The sequence below is a fragment of the Dreissena polymorpha genome, chromosome 10, assembly GCF_020536995.1.
Source record: "Dreissena polymorpha isolate Duluth1 chromosome 10, UMN_Dpol_1.0, whole genome shotgun sequence".
Classification (NCBI taxonomy): domain Eukaryota; kingdom Metazoa; phylum Mollusca; class Bivalvia; order Myida; family Dreissenidae; genus Dreissena; species Dreissena polymorpha.
In genome coordinates this window covers 55,585,548-55,609,483 of record NC_068364.1, presented here as the reverse complement: position 1 = coordinate 55,609,483, position 23,936 = coordinate 55,585,548, and the positions used below count along the sequence as shown (strand labels likewise).

At 37.6% G+C, this 23,936-nt stretch overlaps 1 protein-coding gene across 4 annotated transcripts; it reads left to right on the top strand.

The window, feature by feature from the left end:
* The first annotated feature begins 9,897 nt into the window (after positions 1-9,897).
* Positions 9,898-16,844, top strand: LOC127848771 (uncharacterized). Of its 4 annotated transcripts, none has more exons than XM_052381375.1 (4): positions 9,898-10,008; positions 14,510-14,693; positions 15,697-15,870; positions 16,214-16,844. In XM_052381375.1, exons 2-4 carry the CDS (start codon positions 14,541-14,543, stop codon positions 16,721-16,723), a joined length of 837 nt encoding a protein of 278 aa, XP_052237335.1. In that variant the 5' UTR covers positions 9,898-10,008; positions 14,510-14,540; the 3' UTR covers positions 16,724-16,844. The 4 variants fall into 4 exon arrangements, with proteins under 4 accessions (XP_052237335.1, XP_052237333.1, XP_052237336.1 ...); XM_052381373.1 differs by lacking the exon at positions 9,898-10,008 and adding an exon at positions 10,062-10,234; XM_052381376.1 differs by lacking the exon at positions 9,898-10,008 and adding an exon at positions 10,075-10,149.
* Positions 16,845-23,936: the final 7,092 nt, after the last annotated feature.

Below are 23,936 nucleotides of genomic sequence, written 5' to 3'. Positions count from 1 at the left end.
AAACTTGGCAGACTTGTGTGTTCCGATGGGTCACGCATGCGGCAAGTTTCAGCACGCGTCTCAGTGCCATCGTTTTCGGTGAAAGTGTTGCCGAATGTACGCTAACTGGCCCGTGTATTTGCTCCGTTACCCTGTAATAAGAGCCTGAAGTCGCACTTATCTCTCGGAGTATAAGTGCTACAGCGACGAAACTTGGCAGACTTGTGTGTCCCGATGTGTCACGCATGAGCAAAGTTCCAGCACGCGTCTCAGTGCCATCGTTTCCGGTGAAAGTGTCGCCGAATGTACGCTAACTTGCCCGTGTATTGGCCTCGTTACCCTATAATAGGAGCCTGAAGTCGCACTTATCTCTCGGAGTATGCGAGCTAAAGCGACGAAACTTGGCAGACTTGTGTGTCCCAATAGGTCACGAATGCGCCAAGTTCCAGCACGCGTCTCGGAGCCATCGTTTCCGGTTAAAGTGTCGCCGAATGTACGCATACTGGCCAGTGTACTTGCCACCGTAACCCCATAGTAGGAGCCTGAAGTCGACTTATCTCTCGGGGTATGAGTGCTAAAGCGATGAAACTTGGCAGACTTGTGTGTTCCGATGTGTCTCGCATGCATCAAGTTCCAGCGCGCGTCTCAGTGCCATCGTTTCTGGTGAAAGTGTCGCCGAATGTACGCTAACTGGCCCGTGTATTGGCCCCGTTACCCTATAATAGGAGCCTAAAGTCGAACACATCTCTCGGAGTATGAGTGCTAAAGCGACGAAACATGACATACTCTTGTGTCCCGATGAGTCACTCATGCGCCATGTTCCAGCGCGCGTCTCAGTGCCATCGTTTCCGGTGAAAGTGTCGCCGAATGCACGCTAACTGGCCCGTGTATAGGCCCCATTAACCTATAATAGGAGCCTGAAGTCGAACTTATCTCTCGGAGTATGAGTGCTAAAGCGACAAAACTTGGCAGACTTGTGTGTCCCGATGGGTCACGCATGCGTCAAGTTCCAGCACGCGTCTAAGTGCCATCGTTTTCGGTGAAAGTGTACGCCGAATGTACGCTAACTGGCCCTTTTATGGGCCCTGTTACCCTATATTAGGAGCCTGAAGTCGCACTTATCTCTCGGAGAATGTGTGCTAGAGCGACGAAACATGGCAGACTTGTGTGTCCCGATGGGTCACGCATGCGCCAAGTTCCAGCGCGCGTCTCAGTGCCATCGTTTCCGGTGAAAGTGTCGCCGAATGTTCGCTATTTGGCCCGTGTATTGGCCCCCGTAACCCCATAATAGGAGCCTGAAGTCGCACTTATCTCTCGGAGTATGTGTAATAGAGCGACGAAACTTGGCAGATTTGTGTGTCCCAATGGATCACGCATGCGCCAAGTTCCGGCGCGGTTCTCAGTGCCATCGTTTCCGGTGAAAGTGTCGCCGAATCTACGCTAACTGGCCCTTGTATTTGCCCGGTAACCCCATAATAGGAGCCTGAAGTCGCACTTATCTCTCGGAGTATGAGTGATAAAGCGACGACACTTGGCAGACTTGTGTATCCCTATGGGTTACGCATGCGCCAAGTTCCAGCACGCGTCTCAGTGCCATATTTTCCGGTGAAAGTGTCGCCGAATGTTCGCTAATTGGCCCGTGTATTGGCCCCGTTACCCTATAAAAGGAGCCTAAAGTCGCACTTATCTCTCGGGGTATGAGTGCTAAAGCAACAAAACTTGGCAGACTTGTGTGTTCCGATGAATCACGCATGTGCCAAGTTCCGGCGCGCGTCTCAGTGCCATCGTTTCCGGTAAAAGTGTCGCCGAATCTACGCTAACTGGCCCTTTTATTGGCCCTGTTACCCTATATTAGGAGCCTGAAGTCGCACTTATCTCTCTGAGAATGTGTTCTAGAGTGACGAAACTTGGCAGACATGTGTGTCCCAAAGGGTCACGCATCTGCCGAGTTCGAGCGAGCGTCTCTGTGCCGTCGTTTCAGGTGAAAATGGCGCGAAGCGTACGCTAACTGTTTCGTATTGGCCCCGTTAGCCTATTATCGTATCCTGAAGTCTCACTTTTCTCTCCGAGTATGTGTGCGAGAGGTTCTAAACTTGGCAGACGTGTGTGTCCCAAAGGGGCACGCATGCGCCGAGTTCGAGCGAGCGTCTCGGTGACGTCGTTTCCGGTGAAAATTGCGCGGAGCGTACGCTTACGGGCCCTCATTGGCCCCGTTACCCTATTATGGGAGCCTGAAGTCTCACTTATCTTTCCGATTATGTGTGCGAGCGCAACGAAACTTGGCAGACGTGTGTGTCCCGATGGGTCACGCATGATCCGAGTTCGAGTGAGCGTCTCGGTGACGTCGTTTCCGGTGAAAATGGCGCGGAGCGTACGCTATCGGGCCCTTATTGGCCCCGTTACCCGATAATGAGAGCCTGAAGTCTCACTTATCTTTCCGATTGTGTGTGCGAAAGCTAGGCAACTTGGTAGACTTGAATGTCCCGATGGGTCACGCATGCGCCGAGTTCGAGCGAGCGTCTCGGTGCCGTCGTTTCCGGTGAAAATCGCACAGAGCGTACGCTAACGGGCCCGAATTGGCCCAGAAGCGGTCCTTTGCAGTACCTGTATGGCAAGTGGTTCGACGTATAATCCCAAGAAACTAGGTTTCTCATGAGAACCTAGGTTTTCAAATGAGAACCTAGGTTCTCATGAGAACCTTGGTTTTTAAATGAGAACCTAGGTTCTTGTGAAAACCTAGGATACCAAACGAGAACTTAAGTTCTCAGAATGAGAACCTAGGTTCTCATGAGAACCTAGGTTCTCATGAGAACCTAAGTTCTATGTGTCTATGGGAACCTAGGTTCTCATGAAAAACCTAGTTTCTCATGAGAACCTAGGTTTTCAAGCTTAAACTAAGGTTTTCAAATGAGAACTTAGGTTCTCATGAAAACCTAGGTTCTCATGAGAAACCTGGTTTCTTGGGATTTCATAAACCTAGTTATTCATGAGAACCTAGGTTCTCATGAGAACATAGGTCCTCATGAGAAACCTAGTGTCTTGGGATTATGCGTCGAACCGCATGCCATAATTAACCTCCAGTTGTCTCCCATTGCTTGGTACACGCTGGCGGCATATGTGTAAAATTATAAGAAATAGGCGTGAAACCGTGAATGTTACTCCCCAAGAACATTTTTTGACCAATGTTCAGACAAGCTCAGTAATATTCTACAAAACTTGTAGTAAACTTCTTGAGGAATGAAATTAGTAAATAATCGGTCGACATTGGTCTGAATACGTTAATAAAAAATTAAACTGTTTATGAAATACATCTTTAATTGTAAATATTATTTTGAAACTAAATATTGAAACAAAGTCAGATCAATCGTTACACAATACATTGTTACAGCATTAAATGAGTTTCAGATATTCAGTTCCCTTGTTCGGGCCTCAAACGACTGTACGGTACAGTTTTCTATTTTAAGTATGTCTGTGATATAGTAAGCAATCATTATGGTATAAATAAAAGTTTTATCTCTATTGATAATGTGTAATAGTGTATTATTCAATCGTAAGATATCGGCAACACTGCAAGAAAAACTTATGCACTAAAAACTTGCAAACATATTTCAATAACTTTAGATATCTGCAAAAATAAAGTTCTTAACGGCGTGTTTTCATTCTGTCCAGCCCGTGTGTAATTATATGTGAACCCCATTGATCCAGCGCCCTGAATAATATGTGTCCCGTATTCCAAACGAGCAAGTTTACGCGTAATTCTGAAAACCTAGGTTCTCTGAGAACCTAGGTTTTCAGAGAACCTAGGTTCTCATGAGAGCCTAGGTTTCATGAGAACCTAGGTTCTCATAAAGAGAACCAAGGTTCACATAATGAGAACCTAGGTTCTCATGAGAACCTAGTTTCTCTGAAAACCTAGGTTCTCAGAGAACTTAGGTTCTCAGAGAACCTATGGTGCCCAAATGAAAACCACGGATATGGCAAGCAGTTCGACGCATAAACTAGGTTTTTCATGAGAACCTAGGTTCTCATTCTGTGAACCTAGGTTCTCATGAGAACCTAGGTTTTAAAATGAGAACCTAGGTTGTCATGAAAACCTAGGTTCTCATTTGAAAACTTGGGTTCTTGAAGCCATGTGCAATCTTCAAGCGAGAGCCTAGGATCTCATTCTGAGAACCTATGTTCTCATGAGAGACCTAGTTTATTGGGATTATGCGTCAAACCACTTGCCATATACCTGTACCCAGTGAAATTTATTACCGAATATACTGAAAATATGAAAACTTAACAACTTTTTTCGAGTAATGTGATAAACCAGCCTTGATATTTTAATCAATAAAAAATATAAATTGTAAAAAAATACGGTATTTTAGAACTTTTCTTTGTTCGTCAATCGCGGTTGACGGTCGCTTTAAGTTCAAAAACTGAAAATGTCATACGAGCATTTTTACGTATGAATTATATCACGTGTTTATGTAAATAGGGAATTTTCGCACCAGCTTTGCGTAACTTAACGAAATCCCGGTTATAAACCGCTGTTTGTGTCAGGAACAAGTACATCCAATTGTATGTCACTATTTCATTCGATAAATTTTAAAGCTACCTATCAAAATTATTTATTTCTGTTATTGCCAATACACGAGGTTACTATGGAGAGGTGGTACCTGTGCGAGCTTCTGCTACTGGTAGCTATATTAAGTAGCCTGACCGAAATCCCCTTCATAGAACGCTCATTTATATTAAAAATGACGAAACTGGTGTTCTTGTTTTGCAATTTCAATTATGCTGATTGCTAAATGTCCCATCAGCATTTTTAAATATTATTTATATCACTTTAATACGTAATAACATTTGGGGTTTCGGTACCCGCTCGGCATCAGAAAGCGTGTAAAACTTTACCGAAATCTCAGTTATAAATCGCTATTCCGTGTCAAATACACGTGGAAAAAAATTCGTTAATATTTTCGTAAACAAACATGGGTACATACCAGTGTAGGAGTGTCAATTTATTAGTAATACAACACCATTAGACGTTGTAACAGGTTATATTTCGTTTAGCGCCCTAGCGTTTGAGAGCGTGTTTAAAGCAACGAAATAGCCGTAATATAGATAGCTGATTGTCTTTATCAACTTTTTTTTGCATTTGCATAATTAATAAATGTCACAGACCAATTTGACCAATTTTATAGGGTGTGAAAAAGTCCATACAAATCATATGGAATATCGCGTAATCTATGACTATCAATCGGCAAAGGGCCACTTCATGGTTCGCTTGTCTATGTTTTCTAACCGCAAATCAACGTGATTAAGTGGGCGGAGCGATCATCGTCCAGACGAGATGGCAATTACTAAAATCGAACTGGACAGGTGCATTATCGATACAATATTATAAAAATAAGTTTGATCGACATGTATTTGAATGTATTATTATTATTATTATTTTAGATAAATGTGTTGTTGAAATGCAAATACGGTATCTTGATTTATAAAACTGGTTCCATCGTGCCAATATACCAGTATTCATTTTTTATGCAGTTGAAAATGTGAATAACAGAAAAACGATTTAAATTATTACAGGTAACGTTTATGACATATTTAGCACCGCGATATTGTAACTTTAGCCCTCATTTCCTCAATGTCTTTTTCCGCTATCAAAGACGTGTAGTATACCTATGCACAACCAATTGGTTTGTTTCTTTCTTAGGGCTTAGAGGTGTTGATTTGATTGAACATGTGTTACTTTTGCGGAAATGTTTAAATGTACCACGGCTCAACACAAGTTTTGGCTTTTTGTTGTACAATCCAAATGTACAGCCTTCGATTTTAAGAGGTTAACCGTGGACCAAGTCCACCTTATTTTGCACGCTCCAACTAAATTTTCAAAATAACTGGACAACTGGCATCGCGAGATGCCATTTTTAAACCATTTTTTAATAGTAACCTTCAATGTGACTAGGCAACAAAACGATAGCTCTTGTAATATAATCGTGAACTGTAAATTTTCCATATCTGAAATTGGTGAGAATAACATTTATTAATTATTAGCAGCTATAAAGTAAATACAGAACCTGCTTTCCTAATGAACCCTTAAAAGGCCTTCAATGCCCCATTGAGAGCATACGATGCAAAGTGATGCCTTTCAGCTAATTTTATTTTGTGCTCTGCCTAAAATCCTGATGGTGTTAGATTAGTTTGAAAAAATATGCCTGCAATCTCAATCAATTTGCTATAGCATGCTCATGCGATGGGCCACACTGGTGTCATAATGTGAGAGTTATTCGGATATGATTCGTCTGTCCTTCACTGCACATTTAAAAGACAACTTGCGGATGAATATCTATATGCAATTTCCCTACTAGATGAAATGTTGACCTTTTAGGAAATAAAAGAATCGTACACAACCGCTATCACAAGCCGGTAGCGATTTTATACACATAGTCGGATTACAGAGAACGCAAAGCCGTTGTTATGAAAGCTTCGTCGAGACCCATAAACAGATAAGATTAACATTTTGCCACTAGATTTTGGAACCATGTGCGATACAATTAGAACACATAGAGAAGGAAAATTCATGCATTTGCTGTTTCCTCTTGTATTAAGCTCTTTGCTGTAGTATATGCCACTTGGATATAGTAATGCCTCTTCTATGTTGATATACCTTGTGTTTGTTGTCAATACCTCTTGAAAGTAATATATTCCCAGGGGACACCCAGGCTATATATATTCCTCTTCGATGTAGAATATTCTTCTTGGATATACTATATACCTCTTGGTTGTAAAATATACCTCTTGGGAGTAGTGTATGCCTTTGGTGTCTGTTTAGTTTGTATCTTGCATCTATTATATGCCTCTTCGCCGAATTCAGTATATGTCTCTTGAATGATAGGTACATGAGATTTCTCGTTTTCGAGTCGACACGGGGTCTTACAGTGCCGTGTGATACACCTTGTACCGTGCACCTTTGTGTAACATCTTATGAGAAGCCCGTACCTTGCGCCTCGGTTTATCATCTTATTATCACCATGTGCCGCGCACCTGGGTTTATCATCGCATGGCTACCTTGTACCGTGAACCTATGATACTCATCTCATGAGCACCCTGTACCCTATACCTCGGTTTATCATCTTATAAGCACCTTGTATCGTTCACCTGGGTAATATCATCGTATGACTACCTTGTACTTTGAACCTAGGTTAACCATATATGAGCACACTGTACCCTCTACCTTGGTTTATAATCTTATAAGCACCTTATATAGTGCACATTGGATTATCATCGTATGACTTCCTTGTACCGTGAACCTAGGTTAATCATCATATGAGCACACTGTACCCTCCACCTTGGTTAATCATCTAATAAGCACATTTTTTCGTGCACGTCGGTTTATCATCTCATGAGCACTTTGTACCTTGAACATAGGCTAATCATCTTGTGCGCACCTTTTACCGCGCACCTCGGTTTATCAATTAGTGAGCACTTTGTACCGTGCTCGTCGAATTATCATTTTATGAGCACCATGTACCGTGCACCTACGTTAATAATTGTATGAGCACTTTGTACAGTGCACCTCGGTTTATCATCTTTTGAGCACCTTGCACCGTGCACCTCGGTTTATCATGCTATGAGCACCTTGTACCGTGCACCTCGGTATATCATCTTGTGAGCACCTTGCACCGTGCACTTCAGTTTATCATCTTATAAGCACCTTTTACCCTGCGCCTTTGTTTATCGTCTTAAATATGAGCACCTTTTACCCTGCGCCTTGGTTTATCATCGTATTAGCACCTTGTATCGTGCACCTTGGTTTAAGATCTTATGAGCACTTGGTACCGAACACTGTGGTTTATAATCTTATGAGAGCTTTATACTATGCACATCGATAAATCATCTTATGAGCACTTTGTGCCGTGCACCTTGGTTTATCATCACATGAGCACCCTGTACCGTGCATCTTTGTTTATAATCCAATGAGCTACTTGTGATCTGCATCTCGGTTTATTATGCGAAAAACTAGTTTATTGGTTGGAAATAAACCTTGGATCGAACCTGAGACATCTGTTTGCAGGTTCTGCTGTGTTACCACTAGATATTCGCGTTGCACTTCGCGACTCCTCACTGTTAGTTCGTATATTTCAGACAAATGCAATTTCTGCAGCAGTTAATGTTCATTCTAAAAATGAATATGTTTTAACCACGTGCAATCAGATTGCTTTAAAACAAACATATGTTTCAGCAACGTACTTAATGGGCTTAGTGATAAAACCCGAATGTCAATCAGAACAACTCGCCCGACTTTCCTTGTGTCGGATATCAAACAAATGGAAGGCCTGTTAATCAATTCTAATTTAAACGACATGTACATATTACATTAAGTAAAGCATGCATATATTACAAATATTTTTTTAGTTTATAATACCTGACGTGACTTTCCAAATTAAAATATATGCCGATCCATGCATAATATTTACATGGTTTTTCAAACGTCATATTTCACAATCGGGCTTTTCTTAATACACCCCGCGAATGGGCTTAAAACAGTAACACGGGTTTCAGACAATTGCATTTTAATTTCCAATCGGTAGGCGTTATTAAAATGAATATTACAATTAATATTGATGGGCGCTTAATTTGCATATAAAAACTGAACGTTCGACTTGTTTGTTTTAAATATAAAATATACTACATATATATCATGTGTGTCCGGTGTAGTACAATAAATATCCTAGGCACCTTTCTGTGTGTAGCGTATATTGCACCCTTGAAGAATAATGTCCTTCTCGGCCTCCGGTCCGGGTTGACATCTCAACTACGGTTAAGCGATGACGACCAGGGCGCGCTATTGATACTTGACCGTTGTGGTTTTCGACCGTTTGTACCTACGTAAACAAGATGCGCAAAGTTTCATTCCACATATGAGGGACGGGGACTCTGAAAACTATTATACAACTAAATGATTTCATTTTTAATATTAAAATGCAATTATTCGCATATCAAACGAATGACACTCGTATATCAAATAGATTGCCGAATGCAAATATTAAAGCCCGGTATTGCTTCTTAAACTAATGTAGATGCGTTGTTTGCTAAAAGGCAATAACTGCTGTATATAAAAAAGTTCATCTAGAAGGTTATCAAACAAAAAAACAGTCCATATCATAGTTAAATACATTTGGCCTTAAAAATATGCTCAAAGGGTGTAAAGTTATTAGCCATGTCAAGTAATTTATCAAAAATATTTTTTTAAGTATTTATTGCATTTATTGTTCATAAATGAGTCATTTGACACTACGGACATTTTGTCGCCGCTTTTAAATAGTTTTACTGCCATTTAAACTAAGCTGGTCAATTCCGATGTTTAATATACACTGACACTGTGTCCATTAACAAAGTGCTTAAACCTGTTGAAAAATTACCTTAAATATTTAAAATTCAGTCGCGATACTATTGTGTGTGTTTACTAAGTTTTTAGTTGGTCGCGTTATTTACATAGCATATTTTGCAAATCAGTATGTGCTTAGAAGCCTTAGCTACGCTAAGAACCGTAACTCACTATTCTAGGAACGATTACCGCTGCACTGAAGACGACGAATGCTTACAAGCTGGTATATACACTCACTGCAGAAGTAGAGAGCGTCTGCTCTACTTCTGCAGTGAGTGTATATACCAGCTTTTAAGACGCCATTGGCCTGTCTAGTGTTACTCATTGAAATCTGTACATATTGGCTGCTTTCAGGGAAAACGGGGCTTTATGCATGTCAAATAAGATTAGCCTGTGCAATGCGCACAAGCTAATCAAGGACGACAAAAGCGGACAACTTCAGCGCCTTCAGCGCTTTGATTTTTTTTATACGGACGCGCGCTGTTAGGAAGTGTGAAACACACACACTTTTTTTTATATAGAATGTAAATCTTTCTGAATTAAACCCGATTTTCTCTTTTGAGCGAGAGTTATTCATGTTTAAACAAGATATATGATCTTTTAAACCATATTGTTCGAATCAGTGAACGGTATAGACATTCATTCAATCCGCGGTAAGCAAGACATTTCGTTAACTGCATTTTATCTATTGATTATTGAGATCAGAGAAGATTACGTCGCTTTCTTTTATGTACCTGTTCCGCTTATATACAAGCAGTCGCTAGGGTCGCATACGTTTATTTGATTTAAAAACGGTGTGTATTTGAAACGTAAATGTTTTCAAGGATATTGAGTGGTTTTGTTCATTTTGAAGCGTTCGTGTTTTAGTTTTTGTTACGGGTAAGGATTTTTATTTTGTTTTGTAGTTTACGTTTTCATTTTGCGGTTGATGTAAGAATAGTTTACAGCTTTGACTTGAAATACCACCAGTCGCACAAGATTTAAGTGTTTTGTTTACTATAAAGAGTGAAAATAGCCTTTATAAAAACATTTATATCGGTAAATGTGCATTTTCTTCATAAACTAAACGTATCACAGGCAAATAAAAACATCATTGTACTTGTTTTACCATACGTAACTATGAAATATTATTTATATTAAACAAATCAATCGCATTTTGCGCTTTTAAATGGATTTATGTACGGATCTTTTCATGTTTAGGAAACGTCAATTATTTGAAATCGAAATGCGGAAATAACACAAATATTGCTCGCTGCCGTGTATATCAATTGCGAAGAAAAATTAAGGCATGATAACAGGCAGAAGTAAATGAAAACGAGCTGTTTGACCATCAGAGGTCGAAATCACAAGTTTGTCATGAGAATATTCGTGTATCCCTCCCGTTTACAGCACTGATCAGACGTTAACGTTACTTTAAACATTTTAAACACAAAATGAAATATTAATATCAATTTTGAGAAGATTTCTCCTGAAAAAGTGTAAATACAATGCATACTAAAATAAAAAAATAGCAAGCTTTTTTATGTTATTTAGCCTAAATTAATTTTTACTTATTTAAACTAAATGTATATAGATTTTATATAAATAACACTTGAAAAAAACGTTGTTAATGATGGTCGCATCAATTACTTTCAACTTGTTTACGTTAAAAAGTATTATCCGAATTCCTTTCAACGAGCAAACACCTAAAGTAAACACGCTTATCGATTATAAAATAATAATGAATTTAATTAAGTCAACTCGGTTTAAAAATCAAGTTCAATTTCTGCATCTAATAGGTTTAAATCCCGTCAGCCCATTATGGCGACTCGGCCAATGTGATTAACTCCTGATCAAGGATTTAGCTTAGATTATCGGATTAAATGTCACAAATCAAATTATTATGCGCGAACAAATATGCGTCCCTGAACTGTATCATGTTTGCAGTCAATCATTGAAATTTTAACATAAAATGTACTGTATAAAAAAAAAGTAAGCGCCGATGCGTGTAAACTAATCAATTAACAAGACAATAGTGCATTAATATTCTAAGACCTTTCAACTGCAACGTACACATACCCGCTTAGAAAATACTTTAATTTAATGTATTTTTTTCAGCGCGGTGTACATGATATGTATTGAAAAAAAAACTATTAATAAAGTCTACATAGAGTTGTTAAACACTATTGTATAAAACATTAATGAACATAATTATTAATGGTTTAATTTTATATTGGTTGTTTTGGAGGTTAGAATCTTGAGTGGTCGCCAGCCGAACCGATCATTTAACAAGTGGCTAATAATAATAGAGGCAATTTAATTTAATTACCAATGTGGAATTGTGATAATGTTACCGCTGTATTTATTTCATTCCCTGAAAGAATGGCAATTACGGGGAAATTTAAACATTTTAATTTGTACAATAGTCACGGTTAAAAATCAATAATTTAAATGATATCGTCATTTTCGCATACTTTGTCAGGCTCACTAAATTGTTTATAAACGGATACACAACGACTGCTCGAAACTTAGGTCGATTATAACCCGATTTGAAAAATAATTTAAAGATGAAAACAGAGAACTTTATATGCGACTTTGAGTACTTTGTATTTTAGGTAGTCTCACGTCCGCGCATGTATTCTTTGTCTACATATAAAAGAACGAAGAACATATTAACCAAGCCTTTATGTTACCCTATTAAAATAGTATTTTCGCTTCATATTATTCAGTCCTTACTTAAGTATTTTCGCACACACTGGCTTGTTAATTACGTCGAATTACTAATGTAAACATTAAAGAAAATACCGATCATTGAGACGTGCAAACGCTGTTAAACATTCGAGTTGAGAGCCTTCCTATGTCGATGTTATACAAACATTTATCTTGAATACGGAGTTTAATCAATCTGTTTTGTAAACCGGCAACCGTAGAGAGTCTATCAGCAATTTAACACTCGTACATAATAAATGTGCACTTTGCTAGGGTAGCAAGAACGTTTGTTTTAAAATCTTGCACTTACTTGAATAGAATACGAATATAAAGGACGAGACTGGTATTTGTAATGAAAAGATTTCTTTTTACCAACATTGTGAAAAAACTTAAGTCCAAAAGCGAAATATACAATGTCGCGCTTTATCATTTGTACATAAAACTAAATACTGAATACTGAAACGTTATAATGTCGTACCGATTTAGTTTTAGCTATGTTAACATAACATGTTTCTTTTATGCTGCAATGTATTAACACTGTTTCACATTTATTTAAAAAGCGAGAAAAATCCAATGCGTGCTTAAATAACATAAGAAATAAATAATATAATAATACTACTAATAATACTAATAATGAATAAATAATAATATCTTTCTTTTGAAAGAAAATTACCTTTATTTAAGCGAAAACTATTACGTTCGTAGGAACTACCATGTACTATAATTTATCTTTATGTCTGAACGCGCTCGGTGCGAATGTACTTTTTGATACACTCAGAGTATGTGTGTTTAGGTCGGTAATCTATTAATCAGAATCTGTTTACAATTTGTTGCTTCTTACTCGGGCTTTTTTAATTGCTGTATGTGTATTTCGAAGTTTATGGGGGTTCCCCAGGCCAGAGACCGCATGATGTGTAGACCCGGAGTGTGTCCCAGCACACCTACATAATTTGCTCACTAGACTCACGAAAGCTGGGAAGAACTTTGAATTATAGCTGCAATGCACAGCTCTTTAGTTTTCACTGAAAGTTATTATTTTTTTGGCGTGGTCGTATACTATGTGTGTGTGGGGGGGGGGGGGCGGTGTGCCTGGAGGAAACCTACCTGTCCGGTATGGTGACCAAAATAACATGCATGCGCCGGGAAAGAGGCTTGAACCCGGGTCGTAGAAGTAAGATACGCATGTATCATCCACTGCGCTTACCGGGCACCTTTTTGTTGTTGAAGTGCGTTTAATGTTATTATTATATGCCTGTTTGAAATCTTAACATAATACAAACTATAACAATCGGTGAAATACAAATCGCCCTATTTCTTATTGGTCAATAACACGCATGCAGTCGTGGGGTATATAAAACATATAATTTGTATCTAATTTACAGTCTGACTTACTATCACCTCTTGTTTGTAATTTCAAAATTCATGTCTACTCTACGTTGTTAATAGGCCTGTACACGATTTTGAGTTTTGAAATATCCTGGATAAATAGTAACGTATCATGCAAACAAAGAATTGTTAATTGACATAAAAACTGATATTTTTGTTATGGATCAATAGGAAATATTAAGAAACTAAGAATATTGAATGTTTTAATTGGACTTTCCGGCGTGTTTATCTGTTTGGTTAATCAGTATTGACTTTACCGAAGGCGGGTGCACAATGCTACGTAACGACATAATACACGCGTGTTTGTTTAAAGGAAAATCAATTTGAATTATTGAAATAGATAATCAAGATCCGTTTCAGTTTCTCAATTCACTTTGTATTTTACTGTTCTCTTGCTTTGGACTTAACGCAATTTGGTAAGAAATTATATTATTAAAACTTGCATTCTTAAGGTAAATATTTTCTTACTTTTTAATCTTATTTTTGAGAGAAACCTAATTAAGTGGAAATAATTAACCCATTTAAGCCTAGTGGACTCTCCCATCCTTCTAAATTGGATCATTTCATTAAAAATAGGAATGTCTAGTATATTTATTTCTATATTTAGAATATTTCTTACAGAAATTCTTTGAATTTCATGCGGCGTCTCATCTGGGTCTACGCTGTTTGCCAATGCCTTTTTTTCTAGACGCTAGGCATAAATGGGTTAATGTTAACATGTTATTCGACACATTACTCTTCCATTTAGAGCTTTCAATCTAAGAATAGTAAAATTTCAAGAGTTCATATACGTATTAAGTTAAATAAGATGAAAAAAGCTCAGTTTCGTTTTTCCTGTCTAAATTACAAATTTGGGATAGTTTATATTGGACAGACATTTGTAAATTCGTGAATAAAATCACTACATTTTCTGAAAAAAAATACATGCTTACAATTTATTTTACAATCCTATCCATGAAGCAATATAATATGAACATATATTACACGTGTTTACTGTAATTTCGCAGTGTTATAGTAGGCAAATATTAAACCCTTATACTACATGTAATAAATGAACTGAAATCGACCGCTCATTTACAGATATATACTTAATCTAACACCAAGAGCCGAAATGAGCGGAAACTACTACAAGAAAGTGAAAACTCCCCCGCCGCCCAATGCCTATGGCTTCCGACAGGTGAACAGCAAGGAACTTCAGGAGATACTGAAGCGGGTAACCAAGGCAACCTACAGCGCCAAACTACACACCGAGGAGCAGCGGCAGGTAGGCATTTTACAAATATTACATGTCTGACAGGGTGACTGTAAATTTGTCAACTTGAGGAAATATTGTCGCCGAGGTTGACAGTATTTTTTCAGAAAGTTGACACATTTGTCACTCTGTTAGACATGTAATATTGATTTTATTATACCAAAAAAACTATTTAAACATGAACAATATGAATCGTCTGTTTATAAAAAATGCAAAACTGCGTACTGCGCATGCGCGAATGGGACAGTATACTTTTTTTAGCGGGCGACAGTATTTTTGGAAAACAAATTTTTTCCCACTGGGTCCGACAGTATCTCTATGTCACAATGGCCTATGGGAGTTTAGCATTGTGAATACAAGTGAGGTATAAAAAACACAAATGTCTTCTCGCAGCGGTCTCCTTGATACGCATGACAATATATATCTACATGTAATGATTCTGCTGCTAGACAGCTAAATGCCGCAGTTTTCAACTTTGTTTCAGTTTCATTCAACATGCAATTATTTTAAAGTTTTTCGGTTTTTGATGTTATGTTTATTTTAATGTTAAATCCCCGACAATCATCCCTTTTGGGAGCAATGTAAGAAATTATATACTGTGAACGCCAATGTTCTATGTTATTATTTGTGTACTATCGTGTGTTCTGCGCACAGGCAAAAGCGTGAAAAAGCTGTTTCAAATTCCACCAAACGACACTTTATTAAGTTATGTAAGTTTTTAACAGAACTTTGATAACATAACGTTTTGTAATCTTTTTTGGATCAACTAAAATTGCATTAAAAATATATGGTTAAAAAAATAGCATATCTAATTGTTTGTTTTTGACATTTCAAACAATATTTAAAAAAACCCAACTCGCATCTAAACCAAAACTACAAATTTGTCACCAATGGTTAGCTCACCAAAGTTCCGCTTTTTAATACATTTCTTTAGTTCGTCTTATAGTATATAATTTTTATAAAGTGACTAAAATTTCAGATCCAATTATGTATATGGCACATGGTTTGTCACTAGGTAAACAACTACGAGCTCCTGCTATCCGACGGCGGCCGACGGAGTGTTGCGTCGGCATGTGGACGGCGGACGGCCTCGCGTATATCATCAACGGACACTGCCGACGGCACTGTGGACAGCAGGAGCCGGCGATTTACAGAGCGCGAGATGCTGCGCCACATCCGGAGGCTGCAGGTGTGTAGAAATCAGTACTTATAACAGCATTTTTGATGTTTTAAAGTAGACACGCGTTCATGACATAACACATGTTTAATCTGTAAAAAAAACCATTTTGCTTACTGTACACTTGAACTCGATTGTTGGTTTATATCCCAGTTGTGTTTTCGTACGCAATGTCATCCACTTTATAGGAATTGTTTAATTATCAACTCGTTATATGAAAATACGATCGCTATTTGATTTATTTTGCAAATGTATAATTTATATCATAAGCTATGTAGAACTAATGATACTTACTGCAAGCGATTGTTAGACAACAAGCGACGTATATAACGACATTACTTTGGTCTTTTCTCAGCGTCCCACGACTGCTACCAGTCTTCATTCACGCGGGTACACAGACAGCGATGAGGCTCAAAACTTGAAGGAAGGAAAACTAGTCCGTGCAAGATCTGCTGACGTCAGTAGTCACATAGCAAAATCTTTGGTAAAACTACGCAGACCAACCACAGCAACGCTCGCAAAGACAGTCCACGCATGCCATCTATGCTACGACCACGAAAACAAAAAGGAATCTGACGAACCGGACGCATTTGATTTTGACTACTGCGACGAAAAAGTAGTCCTCGAAGAAGAACTTGATTTTATTGTTGAGCGGGTTTCCGCACCCACCTTCGCAAGTAACAAGAGCAACATTTCATGTCAGCGGAGTCCCGGATACATTGACGAAGTAAAAATTCGAGAAAATTTGCCTCTTTTGAGCGGATTGAGACGCAGTAAAACTGTGAAGGAAATCACCAATAGGCTGTTTCCCTCTCGGAGACATCATGGTTTTGCACCCCAAGCTACCACGGTAGTCTCATATTGATGTTAACCTAGCATAAAAGATTTTAAATTTTGTTGTGTGCACACAATTTGTTTCATTGGTAAATACTACTACTGGCGCCTGTAATAGTTATGTATGTGTCAATAAAGTAGTTTTTTTAAGACGCCGGGGTTTAAATGATGGTGTTATGATGGCTAAACATTCGCAAACAATCAATCTGAAACGTCCATGCGAAATATACACATGTCCACTATACATTGCTATTTGTTAGCGAGCATATTTTGGTGTTAAACAATATTCAGTGTTGAAAACTGAAGAGGGATTTACATCAAAGAGCTATTTATTATTTCACGGTTCATTTTTATGCTATTTACTTAATATGAATCGGTTCTTCTATTCAGGCTGTTTTACTTTTTAAGCCCCCGGATCGAAAGATCGGGGGTATATTGTTTTTGGCCTGTCTGTCTGTCTGTCTGTCTGTCTGTCATTGTGTCAGTCAGTTAGTCAGTCAGTCAGTCATTGTATGTGTGTGTCACAAAACTTTAACCTTGGTTATACTTTAATTTTTTTTAAATATTGAAGATAGCAACTTCATATTTGGCATGCATGTGTATCTCATGGTGCTTCACATTTTGAGTGGTGAAAAGTCAAGGTCAATGTCATCATCAAGGTCAAACGTAAAATATTATTGTATTTTTCGTTCCTAAAACTTTAACCTTCGTTAAAGTTGGGTCATAACATTTTGAATATTGAAGTTACCAAATTGATATTTGGCATGCATGTGTATCTCATAAAGCTGCACATTTTGAGTGGCTAAATGTCAAGGTCAAGGTCATCGTTCAAGGTCAAAGGTCAAATGTATGGCTTCAAAGCGGCGCAATAGGGGGCATTGTGTTGCTGACAAACACATCTCTTGTTTAACGTTATTTATGGTTTCCATTCTCCATTTTTGGGAATGTATCTTGAGTAAGTTATCTAGATCAAATAGTATTTTCGTGGCGAATGATCATCAGTAAAACCGATTATATCACAGAGAAATGTGGTAGTTTGTTCGCGGAAATTTTAGTGTGCATTATTCTGCATCGCACCCACATCAATTAAATGGGTGTTCGATCAGAAGAAGTGTTTGAATTCTCAATTATTTTTTGAAAATGTATTAATAGATGAAAAACACAAATACCATTTGAAAACAACATACACAATAATTTTCATGGTCACTTATTTACTACAATTCAGAGAGTTTGGAGTGAAAGTGTCGTATCCGCTGAACATTTCTTCACGAATTAGAATAGTTACACGCAGACGCAATTCTGCATGCATTGCTTTGTTTGATAAATAGCTAATGCAAACTTAGAATGTTCTAATTCAGGCCTTATGGCCAAAATTTTATTATAATTTTATTTGATATGCATACAGGTCAAAACTTTGTAATGACAGCAGCGGAGAAAAATAGTTGCCAAAGTCCCTTGCAAGAATTGGCCAGATGCTTGTACTTATGAAAATTTTGATTTGTAAATCAAATTGTTATTTATTGTGTAGGGAAGACATTATTGTCATTTGTATTTTAATTTCTTTTAGGTCAAATGGTAATAACACATGTAATAACTGTAGGATGTAAAGTGAATAAATTAAGCCTTCGAATGGTTGTTTTAAGAAGAAAGGGGCTCAAAAGTATGATAAATAAACACAATATTTATTTAAAACTTTGTATAACAGAACGGTTATTCATTTGAAGACCGATTAAGTTAATATAAGATTCAAATATTTAAAAACTACCGAAACCTAACCTATCACCAATTAAATAAATCTTCTGTATCAATATGGACTTCGATTTCCTCAGAATAATCCTATACTATGTGAAACTAAAAAAAAAAGAAAACTATGCAAGCAAGCATTTCCTGAGCTTTGCTTTGCCGCTGATTCAGGCTACATTTCAAATTCGCGTTGGAGCCAGCTTTGATATCGAGATTTTCCATATTATTCGTAACATCCGACGGCTTTTTTCAAAAGTGTACTATTTACAAGGAAAAAACATAGTAAGCCTCCATTAATAACACAAACATTGTTTAGTTCTACGCACTCTTTTTTTTTATATTTATTTACTATTGATTTACATTTATAATTGTCTTAAACAAAATGTATGCGTTGAAAACAATTTTTCCACGTCTGATGAAGCTTATAGGACCTTTGCGAGTTCCCAGTTGGCTTCAGCAAGGAAGAGATCTGGGAGGCAACCAAATCAGGATTTTGCGCATGCGGATCGTTTTGTTAACCGTAGTGACTTCAAAGTAGTAAAGGTCGTACGGCGTCGCTCCAGAGCATGCTGGAACGAGCACTTGAACCGTAGAGAAACACCAGTACTGACAGCTGTACTGCCCGGTACTCATATCCGGTCACACTGACGATAGGCGGGTGAAGCGTGTATGGCGACTGATTACCGGTAGTGTAAACATCTGACGTTAGGCAAGGTAAATATTTAATTATTTAAAACTACCATACTGTTGTTGTAAGCGGACGATTATGTATTCACAATTCCGGATTGTGCTTTATTATACATTTGATTGTAATTAAATTTGTGAACTTATTATTTATTTAAATTCATTAACGTTTTAAGTTCGGTGCGAGACAGTAACGTGATGCACAAATAGTGCTATATGTGGAAAAGTTACGATCAATCGTAGCAGATGAACCACATAATATGGCAAATTTACTAGATGGCAGCGTCGTTCTAATATAAACATTATAAATAAGATACAACATGTGTTCGCCTCGATGTACTCTTTGTTGATCGAGCATGAAGGAATCGCCTAAGATTGTCAACGATCATTATATCCGTTCATTATGGAAGTGACAGCAAATTGCGAAGCTTTCTTAGTGTTCCAAAATTGTGTTTACTACCTTTCGACCGTCTATAGAAAGAACACTGCAATCCAATGTATTGATAAATCATTGACAATTACTCATGTCAAATGTTTTCATAAAATCAAACGAGTTGTCTTCTCTAGTGAAAGTTGCAAAACTTCGTTGCGAAGAAGGATTTAAAAGATGAGGAGACTTTGAACATTTGTTGTCGGTATTGGTTCGGGGGGCATACGCCGCTTGCACCGTTAACGCCATGTAAATACGCCTCTGAATGACATTCATTATTGCTTGCCATTATGCTGTCGAAAAGTTGCCATATGACTTCCGATATGGTTGTTTTCAATTTCCTTGTTTAGTTGGAGACATGACGTTTTCGGAATGTATATCGATTGTGGTCGTTAGAGTATTATTCAAATGCAACGTTTTACTAAAAATCAACATAATGAAAAATACACTGGTACTTTATGAGTGGCTTAAACCTTTTTTAAAATGAATATCTGGAGCGCTATTTTTTGGTAGACAAGTTGATTGGTAAATAGAGATACAGATCACATCTTAATCTCCACGATTTCATTTTCACAAATACCCGCCATAGTTTGGCGTTTACTTTCTTGGAGTACGGTCTCTGATTAGGTTGTCAACTACTTTCGTCCTCATTAAAAAGTATGTGCATTTGTATTTATATAATGCGGTTAAGAATCGTTAAGAAAAACAAATTTAATACTAGAAGAACAGAGCAACACATTGCATATTGACGTATCATGGAAAGTTTCTCATGCAAGAATATTTAACAAATTTAAACGAGTTGCTTCCCATCACGAAAGTTTTCGTTGCGGATGCTCAATGAAAAGATCATAAAATACGTATTATCAAACTCTTATGATCGCTTTGCTTTAAGTTTTGTATTAACTGCTGTTGATAATATTCGTTTTACATAAATATCAAATATAAAAGCGATGGTAACTACCTTACATGAGTTTTGCACAAACAATATAGTGGATGGAATTCAAGACTCTTCTCACGAACACATTGGATCTACGTTTAGCAATGCGGTAACATTTCTGTGCGGTAATTGATTGTGTACGTTAATCTACGTGCTTTCAGGCAACTACGCACTTCCCACATTCCTTTATCATATGATCTTCCGCAAAATATGCAGTTAACGACTTTGTTTACATGACTGTAGGCAGTAACACGAGGGTAAATGCAGTTTTAGTTTTCAATGCAGGTATTTGTCTGTTTTTTTTGCTATTTAAGTTCTATTATGGCTAGTTTACCAGCTTATTAATGTGTTGGGTAAGCTGGTGTACACACTCATGGCAACTTGAACACTGCCCTACTTGCATAAGAGGCACGGAGGAGAATTTTCATAAAAATGATATCATGGACGAATCCCACATACGTTATTAAGCAGAGGAAGTGATCCAACCCACGATTCCCGGATTTTTGTACTCCAGCGCTCTACCAGCTGAATCAAATACATTAAGAAGTAATTATAATTAAATATTTCACATGTCAAGCAAGTCGTAATGAGGAAATACCCCCGAATATTCATATTGAGCATTTGCGAAGGTGCTTGCATTTTTTGCACGAATAAAAACTACTGTTTGTAAGATTCTTTACTTTTGTAATGCTCCTTTTTGCGCACAACATACCAAACGAACGCTGCACCACGGGGGAAAGTATGTTTAGTAAATGCAGGGGTGGAAACATAATTTTGGTTTAATGGGGGCGGATAGCGAAAAATTACAAAAGTTTATAAACATAACAAAATGCATACGTCATGTAAACGTTCGTAACTTGAGACTTTCGTCTACAGATATATAGCAACTACCTGTATGTAAACTTTACTAAAAGAACCAGGACGAAAATACTCACACGCAGATGAATTCGTTCAAACGGTTGCATCGCTGTGACGGCTACAAATCTCTGAATTCGCTTGACATAGAAAGACGGACTAACGATATTGGACCCAGCAATATATATATATTGGTCCTATTTTTCTGGATACGAGATCAGATATACATTATGGCACCTCGGCATACTAAAATCATGCCACCTTAATATGGCCGATATTGTTGCCGATACTGTTTTCACTCAACTTGTTTATTGTAAATGAGCTTTATTTTGTAAACATACGACCATTGAATCAATACTTTACGTGTAATTGTTTTAAGTATTTTCTTCTATAAAGAAACATACGTGTCTAGTATAAATACATACCCATAAACAAAATAGAATTGATTTGACACGTTATAGCAAAACAAAATAAAGGCGAGGCGCCGATTAACATATACCAATGGTTTTTAAAAATAGACGATGATCGGTTGCCCTTTGGGTACAGCTTCCTGCTTCCCAAAAGATGCTACATAACTATTTAAATAACGGGAGTCTTATATAAAAATAAATTAGCCGCTAAGCGTGATTAAAAATGATCCGATACTTTTAAAATATTATCGGATTGTTAGGGAGGTGGCATGCGCCGGTTCGCCTTCCCCATTAAAGCCGCCTCTGAAATTAGCATTTCAATTGCTTGCCTGTTTTCTTCCGAAAAAATGCCAGAACACATCCGAGCTCTCTGTTATTAGCATTCTAGTTGGCGACATGAGGTTCACGGGATTAATCTTGATTTTGCTCGTCGGAATAGTATTCAAATGCATTAGCTGTTTTCCTGAACATCGAAATAGTGACAGTTTTGATGATTCCAAAAATGATGAGGAACAACGTAAGCCCACACGGAAAAGAGAAGTGGATTATAAGCAAGAGGTCGTAGCAGTTTTGAATGACATGTTTGCTGGATCAACACGTCTGGACACCAGCGAATCCGGCAAGAAATTGCCTTTCAACTCAATGCACTTTCAGAGTGATAATAACTTTTTCACTTTTATCAGTACTTTTGACAACGCGAAATTACTAGAGTTTATCTTTGAAAGGTACTTCTCTGAATCGCATAGAACCGCGAAAAGCAGTATGTATGACACACTCAACAATTCGATGACAAAGTTTAGTAAGGAAACGACGGAACTGACAGACGATCTGCTAAGTGAAGTTAAACGCATGGATGACTTCAAGGAAAAAGAACCGGAATTTAAGAATGCAAGCATGCAAGTAAAGTCATTAGTACAACGTTTGGGCGCATTCATGAACAATATAACCTCTCATGTAACACAGTATGTATCTAGAATTGAGTCCGACATGAGGATAATTCAAGGGGTTTTCAATACAAGTGAAACAAGAAATGGTGTACATCCTAAACCTACATCTTGTGACGATGTTGACAAAAGCGGTGTTCATACAATATATCCAGAATATAAACCATCCGGCCTGGAAGTATATTGTGAGATCGATCAAGGCAAGGCTTGGTTAGTTATTCAACGTCGAAAGTACGGAACGGTCGACTTTGATCGCTCCTGGGAGGAATACAAGACCGGCTTTGGAAATCTAACATGCGATTTCTGGCTAGGGAATGAGTATATATATCACCTAACTAAATACAAGTCGCACCAACTTCGAATAGACATGGAGACATTTGAAGGCAAGAAGGCGTATGCAATGTACGATGAGTTCGGTGTGTCGTCTGAAACAGGAAAATACAAGCTGAGTGTTAAAGGGTTCAGTTGAGATGCTGGCGATTATTTCATTCAACATAATGGCAATATGTTCTCAACTTATGATGCAGACAATGACAGCACAAGTAGTATGTGTTGTGCGTGTACCAATCGTGGTGGCTGGTGGTTTTATAATTGTTATGCTAGCCACCTTAACGGAAAATACTATTACAAACATGAAACTGTGCTGTCCACTCCATATGCAGTTTATTGGGGCGGCTTGTCGTCGCTTAGATATGTGGTCATGAAAATTCATTAGATAACATTAGCTATATTAGTATGATCTAAACTATTCATCCAAATGAGAGAACACACGTATCATCCAGCTTCTCCATCGTTATTTTTTTCTTTTTGGAAAAAAGTGTAATTTATATCCTGTTTATACATATGGTAACCCTTTATTTGTTCTGGTAATACTGGAAACATATAAAATGGTACGACAAACACAGCTGAACAATTATCGAAATTTTTGAGTTTGACATATAATTTAAACTTCTCTGCGGCTTATGATTTAAATGACAAAACAGGCAATGAGGAAATGTACATTTATTTTTTGAGATAACAATACTACTACATGACAATAAGCGATGTAAGATTTTTTCATAGTGCACTATCTTACATATTGCTTGTTTAAGATTCGTCTGAAATAAGAATACAGTGTTTTAAAAGTAATACCAGAGTAAGACCTTGTATGTTTAAACGCACTCAGTTGCTCAACACACAAAATCAAATGGAAGTTATTAGATTAAGAAATTAAATATCAGAGTCACTATGTATGCGCCAAA